Source organism: Gallus gallus, chromosome 12, assembly GCF_016699485.2.
Source record: "Gallus gallus isolate bGalGal1 chromosome 12, bGalGal1.mat.broiler.GRCg7b, whole genome shotgun sequence".
In the NCBI taxonomy this organism is placed as follows: domain Eukaryota; kingdom Metazoa; phylum Chordata; class Aves; order Galliformes; family Phasianidae; genus Gallus; species Gallus gallus.
Genome location: NC_052543.1, coordinates 7,342,538 through 7,367,370, shown reverse-complemented (window position 1 = coordinate 7,367,370; position 24,833 = coordinate 7,342,538). Strand labels below are relative to the sequence as shown.

At 35.5% G+C, this 24,833-nt stretch overlaps 1 protein-coding gene across 22 annotated transcripts in view; it reads right to left on the bottom strand.

Annotated features, from left to right (window-relative positions):
* Positions 1–24,833, bottom strand: part of CACNA1D (calcium voltage-gated channel subunit alpha1 D) — a 165,734-nt gene that overhangs the window by 30,237 nt on the left and 110,664 nt on the right. For 7 of the 22 annotated variants that reach the window (XM_040646100.2, XM_040646099.2, XM_040646102.2 and 4 more), the window contains 12 exons: positions 23,442–23,501; positions 19,577–19,683; positions 18,413–18,500; positions 17,820–17,927; positions 17,604–17,656; positions 17,174–17,320; positions 15,902–16,103; positions 14,514–14,672; positions 13,139–13,249; positions 10,067–10,096; positions 7,564–7,647; positions 7,154–7,237 (listed from right to left, as the gene is read on the bottom strand). In XM_040646100.2, the coding sequence (XP_040502034.1) occupies positions 7,154–7,237; positions 7,564–7,647; positions 10,067–10,096; positions 13,139–13,249; positions 14,514–14,672; positions 15,902–16,103; positions 17,174–17,320; positions 17,604–17,656; positions 17,820–17,927; positions 18,413–18,500; positions 19,577–19,683; positions 23,442–23,501 (1,233 nt within the window). Of the gene's footprint in view, positions 1–7,153; positions 7,238–7,563; positions 7,648–10,066; positions 10,097–13,138; positions 13,250–14,513; positions 14,673–15,901; positions 16,104–17,173; positions 17,321–17,603; positions 17,657–17,819; positions 17,928–18,412; positions 18,501–19,576; positions 19,684–23,302; positions 23,363–23,441; positions 23,502–24,833 lie in introns of all 22 variants that reach the window. The other 15 variants (XM_015292987.4, XM_046899820.1, XM_040646105.2 and 12 more) reach the window with 9 other exon arrangements.

Sequence of the window (24,833 nt, the reverse complement as noted above, 5' to 3'; positions counted from 1 at the left end):
ACAGTGGCAGTAACCACAATGCCTTCTCAGTGCTGCTTCCAACACACTGCACATGCATCAGGCACACTCAATGCCACTGAGTTAAATCTCTAGCCTTGTTGTTAGCTAGAGTGAGATCCAGGGGGAGGAAGGAAACAGAAAGGAGATGATTCTTCTGAAAATACAGGCAGTATACACAAAAGTGTACTCCTCTTTGCCCAGAGAAACTGCAGATGCCCCATCCCTGGAGGCATTCAAGGTGATTCTGGGTGGTGCCCTGAGCAGCCTGATCTGATTGGGGGGGGCAACAGCAAGGGCACTGGACCTGGATGGGCTTTATGGTCCTTTCCAACCCAAGCCACTCTGTGATAGTTAAAAAAAAACCCTAAGAATTGGTAGTACTCTACTGAAGCCAAATCATTAGTGGTATATATTAAAAGACTAATTGTTTTATCTTTTTTTTTTTTTTTTTTTTTTTGGCCAAACATATAACACAGATTTCAAAAGGCACTAATGAGTTAAAAATACCCATTTGTTCAACTATCTGCAATGCATATTAAAATGTTATTGTCCTGATGGAATTTCGGTATTTCCTGAAACAGTTTTAAACCTGCTGTAGGGATCAATACTAAAACAATGCATTAATGTTAACAAAAGCCCAGCTCTCATCATTACACTTCAGTAAGCAGAGAATTTGTAAAATAAATTGTATAAACATTGTATAAACAATGACAAAATGCTACCAATGAAAGAGTTGTTGCATTAGAATTTCCCTGCACATTTCTGCAATTTGAAATAATCAAAATTGAAATTCATGAGCAATAATCACAAACATCATAAGTGCCAAAATATCACATAATGCTTAAACAATCTCACAAAGCTCTCTACCTATACCAATCACAAGTCTGTACTAGTGTACACTGACCCACATTGCTACTGATTTTTTGGTGCAGAAATAATTTCTGCATCTGAAACTTTTAAAGAAAAAGGGTTTCACTGTAACTTCTGCAGATGAGGCCTGACATTTCATATTAACGGCTGACTCGTGGTTATGACTCATGCTGAGGTATATAGCCTTTATCAGTGATCAAATTTATTTGCATGCTGTATTTTGTGTTATCAAAAATTAAATAACGTGTTTCACAGAAAAAGAACATATTAGATTATTGTACCTTCAGAAGCTCACACTAAAATAATGAAATAAAATGCTGGATATAGCATTTCCCACCAGCTATTATAGAAGAAGAATTGGGCTCCAAATAAATTAGGAAAACTATTAGCATAGCAATGTATGAGATATATAACAACATGATAAGAATACTTTAATCCTGCAGACTCTACTTAGTTTCTTTCAAGAAAAAAAAAAAATCAAGAAAAAAACACTGAAGATCATTGTTAAGAGCACTGGATTTTGTTTTGAAATAAATTCACAAAAGAAAGAATCAGTTAAAAAAAACCTTTTTTTCTATGTATTAGCATTTTAATATTTACTTATTAACCAGTTTTTAAAATGCAGACAAACATCACGTTACCAAAATTGTAAGAAAACTGTTCCACCACAGGTACTCAGGAACAACAAGTTTAATAGTCCTATATTTTTTCGTTGTTGACAGAAGGGCACAAGGGCATTGAATATATTGTGTATATTTCTATTTCTATTCCTCAGCTTCTTTGGCTTACACACTCCTGACAGCCTGAAGCAATGGCTGACCTGCTGCTGTTGGGCATCAGTAGGATGTCATATGCAAGTGGCAAGAGTAGGCCAGGAAAAACCTTTTTCACAAAAGGTAAATTGTGCAAAAATACTGGAATGGGGATAAATGTTGGAAAACGAGAAGGAAAACATACTCCTGCTACCTGAGGAGTTTCTTCTACTGGAGATGAAAACATTCAACTTCTGCCCATTATTGGTCAAGTGTTCTGGATATTGAGATTTTAAAGTGAGTGCATTTAATTTCTTATCCCCTCTGGCAGTTCCCTCTGATATTACAGCAGCTTGGCTCATAATAAAAAATGCAATTAATTTAATAAAGTGATAGAGCAGAAAGAAAACAACATTTGTGTTTATTTATAAAGGAAATGTTCATCTAAGAGTTAACATTTGTGTGTGTGTATTTGGCATCAGTTACACTAAGATCTTGGAAACTAAAATTAACTCAATTTGCAGTAATAGACACTTGACAACAAAGACTGTCTGCTTCCTACAGATAAGGAAAAGACATATCCAAATATACAATCCTATTTACAACTTCAGTAATATTACTTGACATGTACATACAAACAAGTAGGTGGCACATTATTTTTATGTAGGAGACTAGAATAATTATTGTCTTTTCTGTCAGCCATGCACCAGCTACACTGAGACTACTTCAGCAAAGCACTTCCTCTGTATGTGCTTTTAAGTCAATTCTTAGATACATCAAATAGTCTGTTAATGAGTCATGTATATGCATATATATGTGTATATATATATATATATATACACACACACACATATATCTTAATCAAAGCTCAGTACAGCATTTTTCTTCTCCAGACAATGCCAACCCTCAAAAAAGATTAACCAGTGATCAACCAATATATGAAAATGTTTGCAGCCTACTAACCATTTCAGCCTCACATTTACTGCTGCTTACTAAAAATTTGGCACATTTCCTAAAGAGTAACTTGTCTTTCTACTCTTTATATTGCAACTAAGGTTCCATATAACCACCCTAGCCTTTGGAAAAGCTTCAGTGTAAAATCTGTGACTGATGTGAAACTGATTGTGTCATGCATTGGAAGCAAACCGTAGCTCTGTGTTTAAGGGGAAAAAAAACAATCAAGGTGCAAACCAGTGAATATTAGTACACGATTTTGATCAAATGCCTCTCGTTACTTATTGTGCAAAAGTGTACTAGAGTATGCCAAACAAATTTACACATATTGATGATGTAATCAAGACTGCAGCTAGTGCAGGAAACATCTAAATGACAAATATATATGTTGACATCAACATACACAGGAAAGCATTCAGGTTGCCAAAATATCTTTAGAAATGTGTAACATGTGTGCACATGTATATACACAAGATTCATTCAGTCATCACTAAGAATCAAATTTGCTATTAAGTAATTTTCTTCACAGCCTTAGTGCTTTGTAAATTCCCTGTTGAACATGAATCAAATGCCCGTACACATCAGTTATAAAAATTTGGAATCAGTGTGACTCAAAGTAGATTAAAAAGTATGCATCATCCCTTGTTAAAGATATTAAGTTCATAACTAATATCCATTGTTGGCATAGGATATTATTCTCATTGCTGTCTAATAAATATTCCATGGCACATTATCTAAATTATCAGTATTAATACATCTTTATGGAAGCAACTTAGAAATTTACTTCTACTTCCAAATTAAATACTGCAACACAGTGTAGGTTACACATCACTCGATGCTAATTACAGTAAGCCCCTTAGGTTTAAAGAGATTTATTTACAAAAATCTAAAAAGTATATAACTATTAAAAAACTATAAATTACTTATTCTTAATTAGCAGCTAAGCACATGATCTGAAGTATGATACTAATGGATGAAGTGGGATTCAAAGTGAGCTGCAGTGCTTTTGTTCAAACTTGGAATCCAGAATGTCTTACGGGAAGTGGATATGAATTATATAGGAGCAAGCATCAGCCATCCCAGTTCCATTAGCAGCCTAGCAAAAAAGTGTCCCACTGTCTGCAAGTCACTGCTATGCACAGCACAGTGCTAAAATGATAACAGGTTGGTTCCTTCCTGCCAAATGACAGAATATCCAGTTCAAGTTTTGTGATAGACTTTTTGATCATATTGCTATTAATCACTGTCAGCTGTTAACTGTAGAGTAAGCACTGAATGAGTCTCGCGTGTTTACAAGACTGAACTCAAAATGAATAGATTTTTCTGAGGGGATCAGGAAGAAGATAGCAGTGCCCTCATGTCGAGCAAAGAACCTGAATTTTATTGATGCATAGCATTATTCCCAAATTGTTTGAACAAATGAACGCTAAAGTGAACTCCCAATTCCTTTAATGACATTTTGGCAGCATGAATGGTAAAGAAAATTTTAAAAATGTGAATTAAAACCTCTGTATCTACTACTGTATTTCAATGTGATCATGCCTCTAAGTCATCCAGTACTGGTCATCCAAATGGTTTCTGAACTACCAAATATGAACTGCAGATAATTTGATCACAGTCTGGCCACGTTGAAACATGTCTGAATTCCAGTAAAGAACTTCATAATTAATTCCAAATTTCTTTCTATTTATCTCTCATGCTCTTAAGTATCTTCATCTCCAAGGGAGGACTGGCCACTTACTGTGTCTCACAACCACCACTCTGCTCTTTTTTTTTTTCCTAATTTAAAAGGAACCATTTTTATGACCACACCAGATCATGTGTGTCACGTGAAACTTTTTGAAAGCAATAGGTTACAAAAAAGCCAAAGTAATTATATAGGTTTTAGTGGTGCTTTTAAATTTTGTATTGCTATGCCGTATATACACATTTACTTATATATACTTGCCTCTAAAAATTTCTAAAAATAAAACGAACATGAAAACCAATTAGGGTCAAAAAAAGAACTGTTTAAACAAAGGGATATTAAATGACAGAGTCAAAAACAAAAACCATACAAAATAGTGTGTAGCCAAAACATATGTTGCTCTGAGGTGGTTCGTTTTTGGAACTGGTCACTGATCCAGACCTTAAGGATGCTGAGCAGTCCTGTAAATTGCTGAACACATTAAATACATTGATTTTCATGGGCACTGAGAATATTCAAAGCTCAGTAATTTCCTCGTTAGTGTTAGAATAGGACTGGATCAGAAGAATCAGCCTCAAGGCATCATATACTTAAAAAAGAAATAGGAACAACAAAACAAAGATGAGACATCAATTTCCAAAAATGAATACCAAAATCAAGGTGATACATGAAAGTTCTACCCACTCACTTGAAAAACCCAGGTCAGATATAAATATATTAAAATTGCTGGCCTTTGGAATTAGTCTAAATGTACACAGACGAAATATTGGAACACGGTCAATTTGATTCCACCACATGACATAATTATATATTCATACCTATAAGAACATTTAATCCATTTTGAGTCTTTCTATACTTCAGGTACTTACAGCCTTTCAACTCCTCATTTACATTGTTCAACTAAGAGGGCTGCACTCATGCAATTGCAACTGCAATGCAATCTGTTTTTACATCAGTGCTAGCAGTTTGCACGAGCAGACCGCTCACTCAAACAAGGCTGAGCTCCCTTAAAGTATCGTTTATACTTGGAAGTGTCACAGGTGCCATTCCATCTGTGCTTGTAATATCACTGAAAACAAAGCCCTGTGCACATCCTAGCGGAGCTGTGGGCTTCCCAGGATAACTGTTAGCTAAAAAGTACGGGTGGAAGGGTTCATTTCCAAAGAAAATATTAAGAAAAACATTCTAAAATATCGAATTTGGATTATACAAATTTACCAACTAATGAAGTAGGAAAAAAATGAATAGAATAGAAACAATAAAAGTCATAAAAACTTTAAAAACATCCCTGGACACTGCAGTATTCACTGTTTCATGTTGAAAATGGGAAATCAAGCCCAGAAATATACTGAAATTGAAATACATTCATCAGTTGCACAAACAAAGCACAGAAAAGTGAAAGACCAGAAACAGACAATACTTAGTGCACACATAGCCTGCTGTGCAGTACTGAGAGACATCAAAGTGAAAATGAGCCTTTTCTCTAAGTATAGCATGAAAAAACTAAGAAACACAGTGCTAGTTCTTGCTGTGTGTGTCCTGTAGCTGAAGATCAGTACATGATCTCCACTGAGAGCTCAGCAGTGATCAGTTATAAGTAGTGCTGCCAAATTAACACTGTCCATGCAGTGTTAAACACAAGGCCAAACACAGGGGCACCACCTCTAATTGCAAAAGTACATTCAAACTATTTTTCAGTGGCCGCACAGTGAAGTACATTTTGCAGCTGTTAGGGAAAGCTACTCTAAATTAACAGTATTTTTATGCCCCTCATATTGTGCTCATGTCAGTACTACTGCGAATGGAGATAGCAGGCTATATGCAATTACTTCAGTTCGAAGTCTAAATTCAAACATTTCTGGAAAAAATAAATTTGAGTCAGCTTTTAAAAATCTGAGGCATATTTGAGGATAATTTCATTCTTAGAATGAGAAGCAGACAGGATCTTCAGCACATGGACTACATTAACTGCACCTGATGAGTGTGTGCTCAGTAAGCATTTTCAGCTGCTGAGTTAGATCCAAGTCTCACCATCTATGGTCTGCCTACGCGAGGTCATAACAAGTGCTAGAAAGATGCACTTTCCTCTGAAAACTGGACTACAGAAACATAAATATGGAGAGCATTGCTCCAGAAAAGCTGTGTGTTTTGTTATGTTTCATATGTCTTTTTTCTTTTTGTCATACAGCTTTCCTTGTTAAAATCTGCAAGTCATATATAAAGTAGGCAAAAATCAACATTTCCCTGTATTTCCGTTAAAATACCTATACTTACAATGGCCATTAATCAAAGTTCTGGTAAAAATATGGAGTTTTCAAAGTATTTTAAAAGTAATTTGGATTTCAAAGCATTTGCTGCAAATTTGAAAAAAAAAAATAAATCAAAAAAACACTTTATTTTCCATACCTTGGAAGTCTTTACTTACTCTTTTTACTTTTCTTCCACTGCCTCTTAAGATACAAGAGGTAAAATCACTTTAAAGGCCAAACCTCACATGGAATAAACCATTACTTGTTAAACTGAGCCATTAAAGCAATGTACAGATGCTTGAATTATCTCAGTCAAGATACATAAGAAAATCACTGGCTTCAAATGAAATAGTAGTAAAGGCTTAATTCCTTTTCTATAAATAAAATGTTTTAAGATATTTTCTGAACACATACAGGAAAACATAATTCCATGCCTCACTATACTGTGCGCGTGTTCAGTTGTACGGCTTTATAGTTCTACAATAACAGCTTGTACAAACATGTATGTCAATATTTTGGTCTTCAATTCCAGGATAGGGAATACTTTTGTGAAAAAAAGGATTTGGGGGTATAAAAGTTACATTTTCTGTATTTCTTGAGGACAGCAATTACTTTTTAGTGCATGAACAGTTGCTACTTACATTAACTTCTGTTATAGCAATATCAACGACGCTACCAACAACAATTAAGGCATCAAAAGTGTTCCATGCATCAGTGAAATAGTGCTGTTAGGACAAGCATTCAGCAGAAAGAGAGCAAGAGAAAAACACAAACAGAAAAAGAGAAGAAAAGGACAGTGTTATAACACAGAAACACTCTAGGCTTCTCTGATGTACCACTATACAATCTTTCCCTTTTCTTAGCTAAAAAAAAATTGGTAGAAAAAAAAGGCTATTTATTTCCCATATCAACATAATTGACCTATAACTGGTCTGTATTCAAACTTTAGAAACATCAGATCAAAATCTGTGACTTGTCCAGATGATGGAAATAGTGGGGAGACAGAGAAAGAGAAGTAGGGACTGGGGAAAGTAAGCTGGGGTATACTCACATCAGCTTCACTGAGAACGACGTCTACTATGCTGCCAATAACGATGAGGGAGTCAAACGTATTCCAGGCATCACTAAAATAGCCCTGAACAGAGCAGGCAGGGTGCAAACGTTTGTGATTACACATGAAATGTCAAATATTTGCATACTTCTGTTTAGTTTTGCATAAACAGAAATTAGTTAAACAAAACCTGTGGTCTAATGAGAAAACAAAACAAAACAAACAATATTGCCTACTGAAGGAAAAGCAACATACATGTGCACATGTGTGGGTGTGTGTATATATGTATATACACATTTTATATATATTTATATACATGTACAGACACACACACGCGCTACACATGCATAACACACCATCGTATACGCACAACTCTGGCAAGCAAGCCATCAACCAAATCTCGTTTGGGACTCAGCAGAAAGGCTGAAAAAGTCTAATATATATAAACTAACACACATGACAAAACCGCTTTAACAAGATTTCTACAGGACAAAGCCCCCTGATAACTCCCTAGCAATGACGACTTTGTGACAGTCCGATCTAAGCAACAGGTAGAAAATATTTTAGTGTTATCCCTGGTTATTAACACATAATCATCCTTCAGGTAGAATTGTGCAGATGTATTGCATAACTGAAATTTCTATTCCTAAATAAGGTTTTATAGAAGAACTCACAGCACATTTGCAGTTAGGATCTGATTCCATAACCAGAGAAGCCAGGGCTAGGAGCCATACCAACTTGGACAAGTTCTTACGGTTTCTAACGCAGCCTTTCTAATATCTGAAAATTCACTGTCATTAATCACTTAGTCACCCTTCTGACATTTTATGCCTTGAAATATATTGTTCTATGTATATGTTAGTAGCTCACTGCTGCAAATTGTTATAAAACACTATCATCCAATATGAACTGCAATTAACTGTCTACTGGAATCAAAACCCCATGTTTGGGCAAAAAGATATTTAAGAAGAAACCTTGAGTTGGGTTTCAGGATTAATCTGTCACTGGGAACAAGATGTACTACAGTGTTGAAAGTAATTCTATGGATACAAGACAGGTAGGTTTTAGATGAGTTTTGCATAATTATTACAAAAATTCTGAATTGCAAATGTTACCAAAGTCATCTTTTCTTCTCATTCCGATATAATGACTTAAAAGCCAACAATGGCTAAGGATTGATATTGCAAAGGCTGCAACGTACGTATTGTACATGTGCATTCTACTTTTCAGATAATTCACTTTAAAATAGTAACTTAATTGCCATTGCAGTTCTACATAATTAATTTAGGAAGAGGTTGAAAATAAGTATGGTGACCTTACCTGATGTCTAGTTCCATTTATTACTGTACTACTTACTATAAGATAATGTTTTAGTTGAGTAGTTTTAGTTGTTACGTGGCTTTAGCACAGAAAAGCAAAGTTAGGCAGATTTTTTTTTTTAAATCTTCTCAACGTTTTAAACTGTCAGAATTTCTAGCAAGTATTAAGACTAAAAGTTACACCTGACTGACTAATGATTCAAAAAATCTAATGTGAAAATTTGCTCTTGGAGACTATAAAAGAGCTGCTGCAGAAAAAGACAGCTCTACAGAGTATTTGATGAGAGTAAGCACCAATCTTATGTTCCTAATGCTACTACTCTCTACTACTGTACTCATTAATACTACTCTATTTTAAATTTTAGCTCTTCATAAAGAGAATTGCTATAATTATTCCTTTATTTAAGGAAGGTCCGTAAGAAGGATATCACTGCAACCCTTTGCACCACATGCCTTCCCTCTCTTGCTTTAATAATAAATTCCAGTCTTGAGGCTAAAACCCATCTACATGGATCCTGCCTTCTGAATAAACGCATCCACTTCGGAGAGTTCCCCCACAACTCCCTACCACTCCTCCTTCACCATTTCACTCCACCAAAATCGTTCCTAATGTTCTGCTAAACTTCATGTTCAACTACCTCAACATTACTGATTTATAATCCTGAAGAGATTAGGAGAGACCAGATAATGAAGGGAAGAATGGAAGCTGCTCTCTTCTCATGGTATTTTTCCTGCTCATTTGTATTCCTTATCTCATTTAAAAGACATATCTTTCTTGTTATTCACATAACGATTTATATAAGAGACTACTGGTAAACAGCCAAACCATAATCAGTGCAATCCTGAGGTGTGCTACCTATCTTTCTCTACAATATCTACAACTAAAAAAGGTCCTTCAGCTATTGAAAAAGTGACATGCTACAATATAAAGCACTTAAATAACAAACTCACATTTTTAATTCAGTATGGCCAAAATACTTTAAACATTTATTTTATGAAACCTTTTCCATCAGTATAGACAAATATTGTTCAAAGTAATATGTAAAGCAAAAGCATACAAACAAAAAACTAAGAGAAAATAAAGATGGTTTTGGAAAAGGGAGGAATGGACAAGTCACAGCAAATAAACATCATGCAAATAAGTTGTTTTCACCACTGCAATAACCCAAAATCAGTTCACTTACTAGCCATCTTTCCTTTTTTCTTACAAAAATCTGATGTAAAATGACATGGAAAATCATTACAAGTTTAAGTAACGGTTGGCTATTATGAAGCTATATAAACAGTGTGTGTTGATGCATTGTTTTAGATTTCACGGATATATTTTGTTTCATAATGTACTGACCAGATTTTAGCATATGTGGAGAACAACATGGAGAAAAATATGCCTGCTCTTTTACCTTACACTGTGAAAAAGTATTCATTGAGAAATGCTGAAGGATAAATCACAAATTATAGGGAATACGTAGGCATAGAGAATTAATACAAAAAACAGGTTTCTGTTGATCAATTATATAAATATTTTAGTCATTACAGCACTCTTTTGAGAAGTTCAGGGACTCTTTCTGTAAAGTGCTCTGTGTTCCAACTTCCCAGTCAGCAAGTGTGCCAGACACTCAGCATCACCTTTAACATCTATTATTTAACCAAAGGTTGTATATTTCAGAGCCAGAAGGCAGTCTGCAGTACCTCAGTTTTACACAACACAATTACCACAGTAGGAGTATCAATTATTTATAATTGCACTAATTTTGCATGAATAGCAAAAGCAAAGCTTACAATTTTTACAGGATTTTGGTCTGTGTTATTAAGGGGACACTGTCAAGCAAATTAGATAAAAACTAACACATTCTCATCTTTCTTATATTTACACACTGAGTAATGGATTTTCGATTTGATGCTTTGAGCAACTTTGAAATTATTTCTATAGTGCATAAAAGTAGTAAATAACGTCGTCCATTCTGTCAGAGTAGGCAAAGTAACCCAATGGTGATGTAAACACAGAGGAAATGAGCCAGTTTTTTTCCAAAAATCCTAAAGGAGAATTGTAGGCTTGGTTTCAGATTGTTCGGACCATTAAAACATTCTAACATTAGCTAAAACAATTCATTGTTGTTTAAAGTATGTATCTAGATTAAAATTTAGACTCTATTTAAAACTGCTAACTCATTTTAAGTTATTAATGAACTGTGAGGTAGATGTCAGTCAGTGTTTAGGTATAAATTATTTGATTTTAAAAGTTACAATCTTCAAAAAAAAAATAACATGAACAACCTTAAATATATGTCACTTCCTTCCTTCTATGCTAATTAGTCTCTGAAAAGTGTGATCAATATAATGGATTTTTAACCTCATCCTGCTAATTAGCAACTTTAAGGTCTTCCACTTCTATGAAGGAATGAAATTTGGGAAATTCTGGAAATAAGTGTCTTCCCTTCAGACTCTCAGTTTTCAGATCCAGGGAGCTGTTACAGTAAAAGCATCCAATCAGACAGAAAGCACATTGCAACAATTAGAATCCAAGCTGTACCAAGTTTCAGAGACCACTGTTAAGACACTGCATTCAATAATGAGTGGGAAGTTCATAATACAAATGAAGAACTGCGATTTATACACCCATGATCAGACCAATCAATTTGGCATTAGCTGCTATTTCTGACTATAGGCACAGGTACGTGAAGAACCACACAAGGATTCACAATCTTCTTTCTAAGAGCAGATTATAAAATGCAGCAAAGTCTTCTGAAATGTCAGTGTGAAACAATGATATACAACAGGAAGTACAAATCAGGAAATGCAATCAGCATACTCTGTGAACCACATAACTATCCCCTCCTCTAGGGCTTCAGATCATGTTAGTTTTACTGTGAAATCCTTGGCATTTAAATAACACAGATGACAAAAAAATACATATAAATTCACTAGAAATGTATAACAGTCTAGACAGTGCAGAGAATGACTATGGGAGAGTGAGTAAACTCACCCAGAACTCCACACTTCATATCTCAACACCAGACCTCAAGTGATGTATGATTTGTTTACTTCTGTGCAGGCAAAAATAAGCTAACCATAAATCAAGTAACTTGGGTGACACACTACAGCTCATGGCTAACTCATCTGAATAAACAGTCCTGAAATGCTGGAAAGGAGTTAAGCATCTACTGCACACTAGAATCTGGGCTGCCATGGCTATGTTGCTGTAAGTGTCAGAGCTAAATAAGCACAGATAAGGTTGTCCTCACAGACTGGAGTCATCCAGTACACTACTTAAACCAAAGGAAGTTCACAGTCCACATTCAATTTGCAGATTCCAATATTCTGATTACTTTAAAAGAAGGACAGTGCACAATGGAAAAAAAAAAAAAAAAAGAACAACCCCAAAACAGCCTTAGATGCTGAGATGAGGAACCTCAAATGGTTGTTTTCAAATTTCACATCTAGTGAGTGACCATGCTCCTTCACTTATATACAGAGACAGAAGACCAGAAAAAATATTGATTTCATTGTACTGAAAATAAAATTTAGTTTAGTTTGTCTTTTGCACTGTCATAAATGGGGTATGAGAACAGAACAAATAAGACTGCATGAACTGACATAATCCAATTTTCATATTCTTTTAAGAATTGATAATAACAGTAATCAGTATGTCTTATGAATCTACTTTCAACAGTATGTCTACATTATTCATTTTGACAGTGTCCCTTTAAAGCAAGGAATCTCGGCTGCCTCCTGTAGGACCCTCTACCAAATGGTGTGTATACATAACTGAAAACATTAAAACCTAAAACAGCTATTTAATACTCAATTTTTTTCTGTGTATGTTTGTAGTACATGGCTGTACTTTAAAAAGTAAAGGAATAATTTTGCATTTTGAAAAAGAAACATAACATACAAATCTTTAATGGAGATTAACTTTGTTGAAGGTTATGAACATGGTACCAGGAATTAGGAGAAGTGGTAATGCTTGTAACAGGAAATGATTTGTCTAATTTAGAAAGGGACAGTTTTGTTACCTCAGAATATTCTAGATGTCGTCAACCACCTTGTAATGTTTGTTCTGATATCTGTATTTCATTTCTTGGATTTATGTATATATGTATTATCAGATTAATGTTTCTATTATGATTTAACTGATAGATAACTGTGGGAAACATGTAGGTTCTTTTTGTTATTTGGATATTACATAGCTAGTGTGAAACTTACATTACACTTAATTCTTGTGGTGATGCCCTAATTAAATCACGTATAAAACTTACCTTGGGTTTGAATGCAATCAGCTTCAAAACCATTTCAACAGTGAACACTCCCGTGAAAACCATATTCATAATGTCCATCGCATCATTAAAGAGCTTAGACTGTCCATAGTGCTGTGGAGGAAAAATATGACACATTTAAAGGTAAAAGTTTTAAAATACTAAGTGAAAGTAAGGCGACATAATAAAAGCTGGCAACAGTGCAGCAGAAGAAAATATTTTCTGGTAGTATTTATGACGCACAACTATATCATACAAGACTAGCTGAATATCTTGCCAAAAATAGATTTACATCTATTCCATGCAGGCAATGAGCGGAACAAATCTGGCATTCCTCTACATCTGGTGACCTTCAGAGACAGTTTTGAGGAGAATACTTTTTCCACCAAAAAAAAAAAAAAAAAGGAATATTAGACAAAAGCAATTTTTTGACTCTTAGAAGGTAGTTCTTAAATAACATAATCTCATGTCACACCTGCTTAGAAAGCCTGTAGTATCTTAGTCACAGCAAAATATATTGTGTAGGAGTGATATTTTTAAGAGCATACAGCATCATGAAAGTCTACCACAAAAAGTAAGTAGGATGGGCATATAAATTGGATTTGAAAGATTCTTTTTCTTATCAAACTTTGAAGTACCAAGAAAAAAAAAAAGAAACCAATTGGAACAACTTGGAAAAGTAGATATGAGTACCAACTAAGGAAAAGCAGTGGATATAATAATTCAGGAAGAGAAGAAAAAATAAATGTATACAGACAAAAAAAAAAAAAAAAAAAAAAAAGCCTGTGCAAAAAATACAAAGAAATGCATTGTATATACATATATACAGCTAATACACGAAAACATGTTTGCAATATTATACAATTCTAGACTTGCTCCATATAAGCTTAAAAAACTTTTAAAGAAGATACAGACATAGGTGGTGGAAAAATGGGGTAGTTAATGTATGAAACAAAGACAGAACAAGTACAGGAGTTACAAAGTTGTGAAGCAATGCTTAAAGGTCTTGTATACAAGAATACATTAGATAAAAGAATCTAAGGGGATTGGAGAAATGTTTGCTAACAAAAATAGGCTTTTCTTTCCAGATTCTCCTGCACATGGGAATACACATTTATAAATTGCATGAAATTACAAGTACCAAATACAGATCAATGAGCTCCACTGGGTTAGGAAGATCACCACAAACATCAAGCTCTTTCAAAGGACTTTGCTTCAGAGAACTGATGCACAGATCACAGAAGAGTACTATGATAAGCAGGTTTTGTTGTTTTTTTTTTTTAATTAACAAACAATTGCTATAAACAAAAGGCAGTGTATCTTCCACGCCCTTCCTTCCAATTCATATCAATGGCTTCAAAAGAGCTTCTTTTCCTACCTGCATAGCCAGGCAAAGTGTGTTCAGCATGATGAGGACAAACATGATGTATTCAAATCCAGTAGAATTCACCACATACCAGAACTTATACTGGTAAGGATTTTTTGGAATGTATCTACGAAGAGGACGAGCCTTCAAGGCATATTCCACGCACTGACGCTGTAAAAGCAAATATATCAAGAATTGTCAGATTATTGCCAACAGTCAAACAAATGGGAATATAACTAATGATGAGTGTAAATTGTTAAAAGCAGAAAGAAGCAATGTATCTATTTTACATACATTTTTTAAGTACTTATAATTTAATCAAGTATCTTACCGACCCTCACTTGGTTATCTACAACTGTATCTAGGCACATACACTACTCAGCTACATGCAAAGGATCAAAGATGGAAATTCTAAAGCATATCACCTTCACACAGCATACTAGTATACCACAGACCACAGGTATGCCTACATATATGTATTGTTTATAGTATAAAGTGTACTGATACACATATCATCATACTGTTACCCAACCATCATAATATTAACTTACTATACAGAATTCATTGTAAAGAATCTCAGCTAATAATTATGCTGACTTTTAATTAGTCTATAAGCTGTACTTTGTCTTTACTAAGTTTTCAATCATTATTATAACTGCATAGCATAAAATCCTACAGTCTGCAAAACAAACACCAGTGGGTGTTATTCCTATTAGTTGAGATAAACTGATAGGCAGCAATGGATTCACCTCCAGGTCTTAGCACCTAAATCTCCATATACGCTGGGCCTTCTCCTTGTCTTTTGAAGAATGCTTACAAAAGCTGGCTGTTGTGGCACAAAATGCATTATAAATGCTCCCCAGAGTGATACAGTGGAACAAGGGTAGCCAAAAAACCATGACTGGTCACTAGCAAGTTTCTGAGTGAAAGGATTAAATAATAAGAGGGGAATATGAGCATCACATGAGAATTTTTTTTTTTAAATAGGGGAAAAAGGTAGAGTAGAACATTTTGACCACTTTGAACATTTTCAGTCTATTCAGAACACAACTTTCACATATCTGTTCTTACTGTAAAATCTACTTCTGCCTATGGATAAACTTAAATGCTTGCATTCCCTTTAACGTGACACCAAGAAGTGAGACACTAAGACACTAGCAACCATCATGTAACAACCTTCACAACAAAAACACTGAGATGTTTGGCTTACAGAAAGAGGAATATAGAGTGACTTGAGTACCAATTGATGCTATTTACTCAAGCTACTTTTTAAAATTATTTTATTACTAAGGTATGCGTTTGATGCCCTCCTCTGGCCCAATGGAGAAAGGAAGCTATTGGTGAATAAATACATAAAAAAGAATACTTTCAAAAGTTAAGAGTTCATTATGTATTTTAACCTGATTTTTGTCCAGCTCACAGTTCTTGTATTCTTGTTCTCCCTGTTCTTGAAAGGTAACAATGACAAAACCAACAAATATGTTCATCATAAAGAAAGCAATAATGATGATGTAGATGATGAAAAAAATGGAGATCTCCACTCTGTAGTTGTACACAGGTCCTACATTCTCGCCATTGGAATCAATGGCTTTGTACAGCAGCCTGAGGGGAGAAAGAAGATCTTTATTAGCATTAAAATGGCAAAGGACAGTAAAATATGCAGACTCAGAGGGCAGATTTCAGAAATACCCTACTATTTATTATCATCTTTCTCTGAATACAAGAGTACTTACAAGCATAACCAAAATAGAAGAAACACCACATCGTGTTATTTTCTTTTTTCAATATAATCAAGACAATGACCAACTGGTTGTATTATTTTATTTTTTCACATACAGCTGTCCTGTAAGACTTTATGTATTTAGGCAAATTGTCAAAGGCAGCTTGTTCTTCTCATGTTTATCTATGCAGTGTATAGTTGCTTAGTTCGATAGTAGAACTTTTACTCAAAGTTCTAAAATTTTAATATTAGTATTAGCCTTAATGGATAAGGATCAAAAAGAATTGTTACTCTAGTGCTAAAAGAATAGCTTGCTGTAGCAAAAGTAACTGAAAGATTAGGAAGCAAGATTTCACTGATTTGAACAAGGACACACAAAAATAATATATTCTGAGATCATACAGTACTTTTAAGTTATCCTATATTGTGTTCCTCACTTTAAGTTGATTTCAGAGACAGAAAGAAGCCATGTACTACCATTGTGTTCTCAACAGCTGTATATTCCATACCCTGAACCACAGTGAAATCACAAAATAAAGACTGAAATCCCATTTTGCTGAATTCCTGAATGCAACATTACCCAAGTACAGACCACAGAGATGGAGAATTGCAATTACTGGAATATAATTGCTTTGTTCTACATATTTTGAGTTCCCTGTAAAGGAAATTTTCCAGAACACGAGTTGTACTTAAAAATCCACCCTCATTTATTTCCTGTAAATATAGGAATGTAAGAACAAGAACTTTTCCCATTACTGATAGGAGTGAATGAAGAAATACCAGAAAAAAAATGGACAGATTCAGAAGGACGGTAGGTTTATTTCCTTCCTTTACTAGTAAGTTTTTACACCATTGCTTCAGACTGTTCTGTTTCCCCAAAATACTCAGTAAACGATAGAAAACTTTTCTGGAAAATCTGTCTTAATAATAATGTCATGAAGCATTCACTCACGCTGGCCAGCCTTCAAAAGTAGACACTGTGAAAAGGGCCATCATAGCAGACAGAACATTGTCAAAGTTGAAATCACTATTTTGCCAGACCCTCTCTTTGACCATTGGATTATCAACATCTCCATCTTTATAAACAATGTATATCCCCCTGTGGGAAAGGAAAGGAAACAGACTGCCATTAGTAAAATATTTAATAAGCCCTCAAGTTATACACTTATTCATTCAAAATAGCTTATTTTACTCCATCATAAGCTTGTTTTATTTCCTTGCTAACCAGTCCTGACTGCCTTTATGTTTTATACTTTTCTTCTAGATTTCAAGATAGTAATTCCAATTTATACAAACCTAAATCACCTATCACATGCCTGCCCTTATCTGGTGCCCTTTACATTAATCAACATATGTGTCACTTAGCTTAAAGGAGTTCTCACCGGCATTCCTCTGGATTCTGTTTTGCCTCATCAGTGCACTTGTAGAATTTTCCCTACATATAAAACAAAACACAGTGATAAAATGGAGAATATACACAATAAATGCACTTATGTTATGACTTCTTCTGAATGAGACCAACCCACCAAGCAGCAAGACACCAAGAATTCAATTCAGTTTTGATATTCTTGCTGCAGTACACTTTTGAGTCTGCTCACCTTGAAGAGCTGCACTCCAATACAAGCAAACATGAACTGCAGCAGAGTTGTAACAATCATGATATTACCAATAGTTCTAATAGCCACAAAGACGCACTGAACAACATGCTGGAAAGAAAGAAAAAAAATAGTTTAAACCTAGAACACCTACCACAAGAATAAAAGCTTACTTTATCACATTTAGATTACTTTTTAAAGCTACTATTTTTGCACTGACAGTATTATACCTGCTGTCATAGCTAAGCTCATTTCCCAAACTTGTCTGTAAGTCTGTTGAGACAGACCCATTAACATGTACAGATTAAAATGTACACATGCACTGTAGAATGGCAATGGAGCCATTTCTGACATGTTGGTTCACAGCAAGTATCATGGTCAAATTCTGCTCTCTGTGGCACTGGTGTTCCTCCACATATAAATTACTGGAACTGTGGGCCGAATCTGGCCCAGTACACGTAAGAATCAGGAACTAATTTATGGGTTTGCACTATGACCTCCAGGAAATTTTTATTGTGTTAGACTTTTTAACCTGAAGCAGAATTGAGGAATCAAGTCAACAGAAGTGTAACTTAGAAAAAGATAAAAATATAAACCTTAAGTCCTTTTGCTCTGTTTATAGCCCTAAGGGGCCTCAAGACTCTCAAAACTCTGAGGATCTTCACAACTGAGATAGCACTTGACCTGGGGAAAAAATAAAAGTCTGTTACTTTTAAGGTAATCGATTTTATTTCTAAGAAAAACAACGTTCTCACAACTTCCTTATACATGAAAAAATCAAAAAAAGCATCACAACATTGTATACAAGATTTTTTGAAGCACTCCTTCACTGATCTCTTGTTAATATTGGAAAACAATAACAATGTCATAAATACTGTAAGAATCATTTTGATTTCTGGAGCAACTTGGGAATCAACAGCTCAGAGGCTCCTCTGACACAAACACAGTTAAGGTTGGTCAGGAGCAAATTACTCCCCAGAGTACTTTCTTTTTCAAATGCCGACACCTCATTAAAAGCCTTGTGCAAGCCCTGCAAGTCAATGAATACCTTCATTTCCAACCAACTGGATTTGAAAAGATCTCAGTGGAATCACATTTGCTTTCAGCAGCTATAACAGCAGACAGTCCATTAAAGAACACATTGTAAAACTAAAATCTTGCAGAAGTATTGTAGCACAAGCAAGAACGAACTGGGAGAGGGCTGACTGACAGCCAGCCCTTGCTCATTTCTAGGTCAGTAAAGGATTCACGGATGATTTAAACAAGGCACAGCTGCTCACTTAGAGAATCAATAAGCACCTTCTGACTCTGTTATTATGTTCTGCCTGATCCAAAGGAAGCAAAACATCTCTCATTACCACTTACAGCCCTGATTAAGCTGCAACTTCTCTCCCCATCAAATCCTGTCAGGTTATGTATCCCAGCAGGACAATGCCAAAAGAATAAGTTCATAGAATCAGGCTGTATATGGGGCAATAACACAAAGGAGGGCATATAAACCTCCAGAAGCTCCAGGAATTCCTTGCTATACAACAGAGTTCTGTGGTGTTCCTCCTTGTTCTCTTGGCAATAGTGGGAAGCAGTTATTTGCTTCCAATCTCTATTAGTATTGAATTACAATTCTCCACATAAAGCATTACCTCCTCCCATTCCCAGCCCTGACTGCACCCACACACAATGACAGAACAAAAGAAGCTGCAAGACTGATTTCAGTAGAGAACCCCAGAGCAAAAATAAATTGTTCAGACTGTAATACTTACTGAATACCAAATGATACCAGAGAAACACCCACAACCAGCAAATCCAGCAAATTAAAGTAATTTCTGCAGAAGGACCCTTTATGAAGGAATGCTCCGAAAGCTGTCATCTAAAAACAGAATTGTTACATGTTTAAACTCTATCTCAATCTATTCACACTGACATTTAGGCTGTTTACAAGACGCTTGCCTAGAGTGTGAATGTATACAATAGTATCACCTTCTAAAAACAACTGAAATTTAAAAAAATACTGCATATGTTAAGTAGCTTTCATTTAAATCACAAAAATTCTGCTCAAGAAACATGAGCAAATGTGTCAGTTGCTTCTGATGCCAACAAATGTTGCATTTTTATGCAATTGATTGGGCTGAGTGGATTTCACTGAAGTGGCTGGGCTTTTGATAGAAAAATGACTACAAGAATCATAAACCTTCCTTCCATGCTTATTAAACTATAAGGTCCAGATTATGACTCCTCATTGTTCCTATTGCCTTGAGAACTGAAAGAGCTGAAAACGTACTGCAAAATCCCAAGAGTAAAATCTGGTGCAGAGGCTGTGCAAAGCTGCCACCAAGCAGAGTTACATTGCTGCCTCCTCCACAAAGGAGATGGTTTGAGTCCGTCAGTGAGTATCTTAGAAGGTTTCATACAGCATGTTTGTAGTACTGGGGATTCTGATTTCCCTGGGCAGTGGAGCAGTCTGTAGACTGCAGCTGTCAAGCAGTACATGACCCTGCTCATCACAGGGCAGTTGGACTAGATGACCTTTACAGGGCATTTTCAACTCAAACAGTTCTGTGACTCTATGACTCTTCCATACTAGGCATGAACTGCAATCCCTCAGCATTGCTTTCTGCAGGGAATATCAAACTTCCTTCCTATTGGGCTTTCTCTTCATTTTTTGCTTTCTAAGCCTTGATTACAATTAAAGGAACACACAGTGGATATCTTGTGAAGGAGATACTTCACCACCTGCTTACACTGTTTGCAGGATTCACTAGGAGCCCATGACAGAGGCTCTATTAATTATGGCTGCAGACACTGGGCAGATCTTCTCAGGTATCCCAAAGCTGAGTTTACATTATATTATAAAATTTTCAATAAGTGCCTACCTCATTCACTTCCAGTAGTATGGAGTATGACTAAACTAATTAAAATCAGTGGGAATTAAGAACTAAAATAGCCTTGAATAGAAGCCCACATCAATCTACAGATACTCATTCACATTCTAGTATGCAATCAATTAACTGTGCTTAACGTAAAGACTCCCACAAAAGCTAAGATGTTTTGACCTAAAAACGTGGATGAAGTACTTATCACCCTGTCTTTATATGGGGACCCAGACTTCCATCAGTATAAATCGCAGCAAAATTATCCTACCCTTTGCACAGGTCAAGACCATAGCTAGTCCTGGAGCAGATGTAAGGCAGTGAGCACCACTCCTGTTGCTCTCTTCCTCTTGCCACACCAGTAGGGACTGGTTTAGATAGCAAGGGATTAGCACAGCTGGGGCATGGTTAAAAGCCCAAGGCCACAACCTGGCCTTTGGTTTGACACATTCACACTTCCCAGGTACTGCAAACAGGATGGTAAGCTGGATTTGAAAGCGATGTAGGGGTTACATAAGAGAATTCTTAAATGCTTTAAACTGATATTGCAGCTTTTCTGGTATTCATATCCTCTCTCATAACCTCAACACCACACAAAGTGCAAATCCATACGTCTGCAGAGCAGCCAGTAAAAGAGAACACATGGGACTCTCCATGTGTTGTGAGTTATTTTAACGCTTCATTTTTGCACTTTCACAAGATTCTTCCCTGAAATTGATAATATTGCTCCTTTGTTTCGGTTTCATATACTTTTTGACTGGAAATTAAGAACTGCTATTGTTCCTGTAGATCTAGTCTTGAATTTGCATTCTATAGAACTCACACAGCTGCTGGTATGACTTGGACACTGTGAAAAGCACAGCACAGAAAGCAACAGGGGAAACATGGAGGGCTCCAGCCAGGAGCAAGCAAAGCCAGTGTCTGAGGCATCTTAGTAAAGCAGGCATTGTACACGAATGTGCCATTTTCTGACTGTCCACTGAATTTTTTCTGGTACCATTTGTTTTCCTTTATAAATACATGTGAGTACACTGCCAGGCAGAGTTTCCTGCAGTTAGTGCAGTCAGGAGCATCAACATGTTTTTCTATGATGAGGCTTCTTGTTTCTTTTTATTACTTAACAATGCCAGATTTCTGTAGTTCATGCTCTAGTGCTTCCTATTTCCCTTGAATAACTTAATGTCAGAATCTTTTGCAGTCAGTGAGAATATTTCTTTTCTTAGCACATCTAGTTATGTTTGTTTATGCCATGCTTTGTAATTCCTCTGTCCGTACAGTGACACAATTGGAACTACAGGAGCTACACAACCTGCTGCTCAGAGCACGTAGCTGGTCTAACAACTCTTCTGCTGTACAAATGGTGCTAACGTATTTAGTATGGCTTCTCAAATTCAGAGTTTGGAACTACTTTGATTGAATGCTGCAAGACTTTTCAGTGTTTCTTTCCTTTAGTTTGGCCTTTCTCTTGATGTGAAAAATAGGGACTTTTTTTTTTATAACACAATAAATATTATAAAATCGACCAATTTTTAGCAAGCTCCTCACTGCTGAAAATGAAAAGGGATTAAATAGAAGTCTGAGAATATTTGCAAGCATAAAAATAGTCTACTACTTACAACACAGCTTATCTTGTAAACAGCCCAAATATTGCATCAATTAGTATTAATCAAGTTGCACAGTGAAGAGTATGCACAGCAATATGAGCGAAAGCTGGGAGAAGAGATTTTGTTAAGCTTAATCCTCAACTAGAAATGCAAAGTTTATGTACAGATTCTTAGTGTACCAGTGTATAAATCGGGGTTACTCAACGAAAAAACTTACACTGAATATGCACTGATTTAACTTTTAAGAATCATACAGAAATTTCTGGAAAAAATGTTTCACAAATTTTCAAAAGGAAAAAAGAATTATTTTGTTCAACAGTTTCCTACACATGAAACCAACCCTCAGTTATAGAGCTTCTTTGCCAGAGTAAGCTCCATATATATATATGTTCTGAGTAACCCCAATGAATAATCTTAATAATCAGTACACAAACTGTACATTAAAATGCCATTTTTGAACTCATGCATGGGTAATACATTTAAGCAAGCATATTTATGCCTTTCTGTGTATTTAAATGTATGCCCAAGATAAGATAAATGAAAAGTATCTTAGTGTATAGATAGATAAATGCAAGATATCTTGCAAGTCCTATTGCAAGAAAATTGTTATCTATTTTAGCTCTGTGAATATAGTTCAGCAAGAGAAATGAGAAATTACATGCTCCCTCCTTACAAGACTGATCAACTCTTTTGGAAATGCCAGAGCAGGGAGAAGGAAAAGCTCATGCGCAGTGAATTATTTTTCCCTTTTCTGACAACTGTAAGTTTAAAAAGGGTAAAAAATGAATTACTAAATTGATGTAATGATAAAAAAATCATCTTCTACATGCATCCAATGGTAAAAAATAACCAATCAAAACTATGAGAAATTGTCAAATAAAAAATTCCTCTGGTTGAAAAAAAGTTTAGCTTTGATCGCTTAGAGAAAAGGCGAAGAACACTTCAAGTGCCTTTTCTTGGCAGGTGACACACAAGGAAAATCCTTTTAAACAAACTTCCTTTGAAAACCTGTTACCTTCAAAATGATCTCAAATGTAAACATACTAGTGAAGACATAATCTGCATACCCTAGGATCTGGAAGGTAAACAAAAAGTTACAAACATTATTGCTAAAGCTGCTTTTGAGCTAACAAGGATCAATAACAATGCATTACCTTTAACAGGATTTCAACAGTAAAGATGGCTGTGAAAGCATAGTCAAAGTAACCAAGTATCTGCAAGGTATAATACGTGCCACAGTAAGAAATTCAACTATTAATAAGTTTTTACAGTTTATACCACATGTACAACAACACCTGCATTTATAGAAACAGGTAGATGGGGAATTAAGTCAATGTAGTTTAAAATTCCAGCTATTGTGCAACAGTTTATATTTACTTAAAAAATTATCACATGCCACCATGTTTAGATGTGAGATTTTACCACTCAGACCCAGTGAGACTTTCACTTCTTTCAGACCTTCCCACACAAATCGGCTTTCACAGATACCTGCTTCAGACTTTTACAGCGATACATAATCTTATGCAAGAAATGTTTAGTAGTAGTAAATCTGTGTTATTAGTTAGTATTTTTGATGTTGTTGTTCCCATATAGACTGAGCTAGAGTATGTCAAAGTGCATTCCTGAATAACTAAACTAATTAAAATCAGCACTGCAGCTTTTTATTATTATTATTTTTTACTTGGAAGACACACCAGTTCTTTATTTGCAGGAAATTTAGAACACACACCAATAATTTAGTGACATGCAAACTTTTAAAAATATCACAGATGTGATATTGACTTCACAGTTGTCAACAGGAATAGTGCAGGTATATTTCTATGGAACTGGGATTTCAGCCTTTCAACGTGGAAGTACTGCTAGTTTCCAATTTAGTCACAGACATACACTGCAGCACTGTGTTAGTTTAGTTTCAAGAATCCAGCAGTTCATCTAGAAAACAGGTGAGCACAGAAACATGTTTCCTGTGGTGCAACAGCTAAGAAAATGGGAAGGAGAAATAAAATAAAGAGATGACACACAACAGACATATTCCTATAAGACCAAAAGAAATCTTTTTTCTTCTCATGTTCCACTGATGATCACATCCCTCCATCCCTTGCTGTGGCTGAAGAAAGAGTCATATAAGAAAGTGGTTCAACAAAAATTAGTCAGTAAGGAATTTGTTCTAGAATTATAGAATATATTTAAAACAATTCTTGCTTGCTAAACTTGTGTTTTCATGCTTTTACTGTCATGAATTTTATCAGAGACACCTAACCTGATACTCATCAGGATGGTCAGCTCCCCTGTTTGGCAGTGTGACTCGATCCAATGTGCTGTCCTCTATCCTGGAATTTTACCATGCTAGCACAGCTACAAACAACATGATCTTCATTAACGAGCCAACATGGGATATCCAACATAAAAAGCACAGGACTGAGTAAAAGGAATCATATTTGCAGAAAAGATAACATGAACTATCACCAGAAAGCCACGCCACTGAACTCGAGTGCCAACTGGAATAAGCAGAGGCTACTCTTGTAGAAATACAAGAGCCAACTCTT